The sequence below is a fragment of the Carcharhinus amblyrhynchos genome, chromosome 7, assembly GCF_965287045.1.
Source record: "Carcharhinus amblyrhynchos chromosome 7, sCarAmb.v2.hapA, whole genome shotgun sequence".
In the NCBI taxonomy this organism is placed as follows: Eukaryota; Metazoa; Chordata; class Chondrichthyes; order Carcharhiniformes; family Carcharhinidae; genus Carcharhinus; species Carcharhinus amblyrhynchos.
In genome coordinates, this window is record NC_137330.1 from 46135588 (window position 1) to 46141529 (window position 5942).

Consider the following 5942-nt stretch of genomic DNA (forward strand, 5'->3'; position numbering starts at 1 on the left):
GAATCCTGTAGGCATTAGGACCCAGCGAGTGCTCGGCAGAAAACTTGACCGCACCCATTCCTTCACAAAGACTGATTCAGTTAGCAAAATAAAACTCATTGCTATCAATCTGGGGGGTACGGCAGTTGAAGAAACCCGGCGCATTACAGTTAAAATAATTAACCACTTCATTAAAATCCAGAAACAGCGCGCAGATTCAGACACCCGGTGTAAAGTTACTTCTAAAACAAAACTCCACATTTTGCCAGTCAATAAATATAAACAACTAGAAAAAAAAACAACAAAGCGGGAGTCCAATTTGATTATATTTAATACCTTTTTCGTGAAAACGAGTTTCTTTTTTTAAACACAGCTTACAATTCAGTATATAATCTTGTAAACAAACACGCCTTGGCTTCAACTCCAAGCTTCGCCATTTTTTTTCCTTGTTGGGTTTCTTCTTTTTCTTTAAAACTGAGACAATGAGCAACCTCAGTACCACTTGGGAGACGTATCAAAAATATCAATGCACTTTTAAGCCTCTTTTAGAGAAGAGTATACAGATATTTTTCAAACAAAAAAAAAGTGTTATTTTCCAATTTACCTCCCTAAAAAAAGTGCCCCCAAAGCTTTTTTGGGGGGAGGGGGCTGCGATGCCAGAGCAATATTTGTTTTTTTTAAAAAAAAAGTTATGTATGACAATGAGTAGTTAGATCAGTCAGTCATTCACTGTGTGTGGGTAGGGAGGAGGAGAAACAATTTGAGAGATGTGTCCCAGAGGCAAATGCCTCAAATGTGCTCCTTGCAGCAGTCTCGGGGCGACTTTCCCTGGGGTGCACTAGTCAGCCCCCGCTCACCCACCTCCCCCTCCCCAGTAAGTCATCCTCCCTCCACACAACATCATCCCATGCAGCTTCCTCCCGTGTACCAGGTGCAGCTAGGAAACAAACTTGGGGGGAAAAAAAAAATCAACAATAAAAAGTCCTGATCGCAGTTTGAAAAAAAAAGTAATGCTCAGTTTGTGTATTTTTCCCCCCTCAATAAAGTCATAGGAACACTCCCTTCCAAACCAGCCCCAGGCTTGCCGCATTACAATAGGTGAACCCCCTCCTCTCTGAGAGGGGGTGGGGTCATTAGTCCAGTCCCTTCGGCACTCAGTCAATGTGATGCCATGTGAAAAGCTTATCTTCCTTCAAGTTCGTAGATCTCTCAAGTGATCGATCGATCGGCCCTCGTCAAATAAAACAAATCCCCTCCTCCCTTCCCCTCTCCTTCCTCCCCACCCCCTCCCATCTTCAGTGTTTTATGTTTTTTTTCCCCCCCCACCCTCCTCCGATGTGTCCGCTTCACACAAAAGAGAGATAGCTCTCGGCTTCAGTTAGCTTTGAGTAGTAGCAATAACAATAATAATAATAAATAAAGACGGGGCGGCATCATAAGACGGTGCAGCAGTTAGTGCAGCCGCTGCTGGGCCGGGCTCTCTTCTGCAGGGCTGCCCGGGTGGCGGTCTCGAACACCTCCCGCACCCCCTCCTTGGTCTTGGCCGAGCACTCCAGGTAGTCGTAGGCTCCGATGCGGACGGCCATGGCGCGGCCATCCTCGGTCTTCACCGGCTCCTGCTTCATGCGGGCCAGCTCGTTCCGCACATTCTCGTCGTTCCGCAGGTCCTTCTTGTTGGCCACCAGGATGATGGGCACGTTGGGGCAGAAGTGCTTGACCTCGGGCACCCACTTCTCGGGGATGTTCTCCAGCGAGTCCGGGCTGTCCACCGAGAAGCACATCAGGATGACGTCCGTGTCCGGGTAGGACAGGGGCCGCAGCCGGTCGTAGTCCTCCTGGCCCGCCGTGTCCCAGAGCGCCAGCTCCACCTGCTTCCCGTCCACCTCGATGTCGGCCACGTAGTTCTCAAACACGGTGGGCACATAGACCTCGGGGAACTCGTCCTTGCTGAAGACGATCAGCAGGCAGGTCTTTCCGCAAGCACCATCTCCCACCACCACCAGCTTCTTCCTGATAGCAGCCATGGCTCCAGATAGCTTTTTTCCCCCTCCCTCTCTTCCCTAACTTCTCTCTGGAATCGGCAAACAAAAAAAAACACAACAGAACCGGAGACTCTCTGCGCCCAGTGAAAAGTGCAAATCAGAGGGGCTCCCTTTCTCTCTTTCTACATCCGTCTTTCATTCACTCAATGTCCGGGTTGCAGCTCCTCCGCCGCTTTTTAAAGGGGCAGCGCTTACTCCTAAATATAGCAATCCAATGGTAGGCTCCTGGTTGAGCTCATCGGCTGCAAGCGCCCACTGATTGGAGGCGAGCGACTGGGAAGTGCAATCGATTAAGTCAGCTTGCAAGCAGGAGGCGATCTCAGCAAAAACAGCCTTTCATGTCCCCCTCAGTGGGGAAACTTTTTTTTAAAACAGGGGGGTGACCAGCGTTTTTTGCATCCAAATAGGTGGGTGTTAATTATTAAAACAGGTTTCCGCAATGCCCACGTTTTGCTTCTCTTTTTCATCCTGCTTTGTGTAAACGGTACTGAGTCACCCAGCCGTAAAGCACAACCGAGGCTGAAACCCAGTGTGGGCATTTTATTACAGACGGGTCGGGCGGGGGTCATTAGTTTGCACAGTATGGCAGCAATTATTTTTCCAACTCCACGACTCCAACCGCAGATGATCCAACCTAAGCTTAAATAATTTTCATCTGTGTGATGAAAAGTGTGATTTACACTTGTGTGAAACGTTGCTGTAATGTTGAGCAGAATTTGAAATAGCAACAAAGGGCGATTATCATTGCCCTTAAATGAGAAGATCGAAAACATGCACTCATCTTCCCACCCTAGTCCAACTTAATGGGAGTTATTTTCTACGAATTCTCTAACGTAGTTGTATAAAACGCGTTCGCAATTTAGTCGCGACTGCTGAGTGGATTCAGTCACTGCAAGCCAACTAAATAGATTTATTAATTTGTTTTCCCAATCAATTTAATATTTTCCGATTATCATTCTCCTTCCTCCCTTATAGTCATAGAGGTTTACAGCATGGAAACAGGCCTTTCCGCCCAATTTGTCCAAGCTGCCCTTTTTTTTAATCACAAAGCTAGTTTCAATTTCCCACATTTGATCCATATCCCTTGAAAGAGACCTGATATTGTAGCTCAGCAGTTTATTCAGACACATAGGGGTAGTCAAAACAGTTCAAGGGCAGAATGATGAGTCTTTCTTTCAAGAAAAAGGTTCAACAATCCTTACTTTGTCTAGAAACACAAGGCACAGTGGCAAAAGTTATATAAAAATATACAACTATTCCTTATGCATCATACTTAAGAGAAAATGTCATACAACTTTCCTGTGCCCCCTTCAGCACAAACTTTTGCCAATTTATGAAATGCAGCTCCTTTAAGCAGTACATTGCTTAAGGCCTTATGTTTTTAAATATACCAGCAAGCGGATGTAAACATTTCCTTGTATGATGAAAGGAAGCTCAGACCTGAACTTGTCAGTTAAATAGTCACAGGAAAGAATAGGACACATCTATTGGAAACTATTTATGCTGATCTGCACATTGAAAACCCCTTATTACAAGATGTATAGAATGTAACGCACAGTTTGCCCATCATTTCTCTCACTATGATAATAGCCCAAAGCTACAACAGATGTTTAATCAGTACATTGTCAAATTGTTGTTGCCTAAAGACATTCACAGTCTTTCTGTTTAAAATAAAACATTCAATTTGATTTTATCTCAATGAGCTTCTTGAGAAGCATCCTCTTGGTTTTCAAAATTATTTCAGAAGGAAAACTGCTGAAGTATTAGATCCTCAAGGAAACTATACCATCAGTACAAATTGCTGAAGAGTGCACAAGTATCCCAGGCAATAGATGCCTGCCATAATCCAAATGCAGCTCAGGAAATCACCAGTCTAGCAGAATGATCAAATCCAAGCCAAAGCTTTTGAGAGGGATTGCTAAAAGGAGAGTTAAAAATTTTAATGAAAACGTTAAAAGACAATTAAATACGCAAATGTAATTACATTATTATGACTTTTTGCTTTTTAAAAATTTTATTTAGACTATTTCGTGGGCATTGGAAATTTAATCACTTAGGAAATACTGAAAAATAGAAAATCTTCAAAAAACATTTTAATCGGAACCCAGTGGCCTGTTCAAAGATAGTGAAGAGTTTACACCAATAAAGCCTATTATCAACATGGATCGAAATGGAAATAAACAAGCAAAAAGTGTGCAGAAAGTGACAATGGGAAGCAAACTTCTACACATCAAGTGTATTTTAAAATATTTGTATGCATATAATAAGCAAGCAAAAGCACAGTCTCTGTATCTATGTAATAAATAATGAAAAAAAGTTTGAGTTACTTGATGCAGTGACATGCATGTATTTCCTGTCCAGCAACTTCGTATGATATTAAATTTCCTCTCGTATCATTGTGTTCAATGGCGAGTGTAAAGCAAGAGTCTAAAGAGCAATTGGGATGTTCAATACATGTTGACCTGGTCAGCGACGTCCGCGTCGCGTGAATGAATATATTTTTAAAACTCCTCAAACTTATATTAGACAAGGCCAAAATCCACTTGTATTTAATCTATGGGGTACAACCGGCCACCCAATTAACGTCATGAAGTTCTCTGTACAAAAATGGTAATCTTAATTTGGCAGGAGATCTTTTCTTAAAATCTCATTGTATGACAGCATTTCTATTTGTCGTGACTTTAATTCTTAACCTGAAGAGTGATTTTCTGACCAATGAAACCTGTAGAATTCTTCCTGTTTTGTTTTAATTTTTAGCAAATTGGACTGCTTAAAGAGGAAAAACTTCAAGCTGGACAAGAGCGCCATCCACAGATAAAAAGCGGTATGAACCTATATGTATGGAGTTAAAGCTATCAGTGATGATAGAACGTAACGGGAAATCAAGGGATGGGAAATTGAGAACGTGATTTAACAGATTTTCATCTGTGTCCGGTACGATATTGTGGCTATCCAAAATTGCGCTTGTTAAAATAACTCAAGTTACATGAAAATCGACGGCAATATGCAAATTGGAAGAGATGTGATTCCCTGATTTATTTCAGGGGTCAATGTGCATGTGCTCAATTCACCCATATATAAAGATTGATCAAGAGTCAGGCACGATGGTGGCTGATGAAGTCTGAGTCTGAAGGAAGGGCAGTTTATTGAGAGCATGTACTAAAGGAGATTTTAATAAGCAAATGGTGCGCCCATCCTGTGGAGCAAATGCCCTGGGATCCCAACAGGGCAATTGCATTTGTTACATTTCTTTCAGACTACCTCCGGGGCATTATCCGCTTAATAAAGCAATCTGCATCACCTGATTTTGAGTTTTCTGTCCCACAACAATGAGGCAGACCTTTTTAAATAGTGAATGCAGCCTTTTGAGGGCTGGAGCTGCAGACGATTTCCTGTCCCCTCGACACAGGGTCAATTGGGCTGGGGACTTACAATGGCTGCACAATGAGGTTGACGTCAGAAATCCCACAAGTGTGGTCCTGCATACTAATAAGCCTGGGAAAAATCAGCTCTGAGACATTCACATTAGATTTGGTGCCAACAAGTAATTTCAAACAGTAATTAATAATACATATAGTTAATGAAATATAGTTAATGAAATAATGCTAATTAAAAAGACAAAGCCTGAGGGAATGCCCATACATCTGGCAACTCACAGTTCTGAAGATGAAATATCTGTAATGGCAATGTGAAATCTTGTCCAGAGCTACAGTTCGCATCCTTTGGTTTCTCTTGGCAATCCGCGCTAACCTAATTTGCATAGTAAAGGTAGGGCTGGCACTAACATAATTTATCTTTGTTTTGGGTGATTTATATAATTTTATTCCATCCGTATAATAAATATTTCATCAACATACACAAATGGACCTGCTCACCAAACGTATTAAAGATTTTTTTCAGGAAAGTAACATTTTTATTCGT

At 42.2% G+C, this 5942-nt stretch overlaps 1 protein-coding gene across 1 annotated transcript; it reads right to left on the reverse strand.

Moving 5' to 3' along the window:
• Window positions 1–292: 292 nt before the first annotated feature.
• LOC145344913 (rho-related GTP-binding protein RhoB) lies at window positions 293–2176 on the reverse strand. Its single transcript, XM_080192232.1, has one exon. The coding sequence runs from the start codon at window positions 2001–2003 to the stop codon at window positions 1413–1415; it is 591 nt and encodes a 196-aa protein (XP_080048358.1). The 5' UTR covers window positions 2004–2176; the 3' UTR covers window positions 293–1412.
• Between the last annotated feature and the right edge of the window lie 3766 nt (window positions 2177–5942).

What these genes read in the sequence shown, in the direction of transcription:
- LOC145344913 (XM_080192232.1), bottom strand. Translation starts at nt 2,003, where the DNA reads ATGGCTGCTATCAGGAAGAAGCTGGTGGTGGTGGGAGATGGTGCTTGC.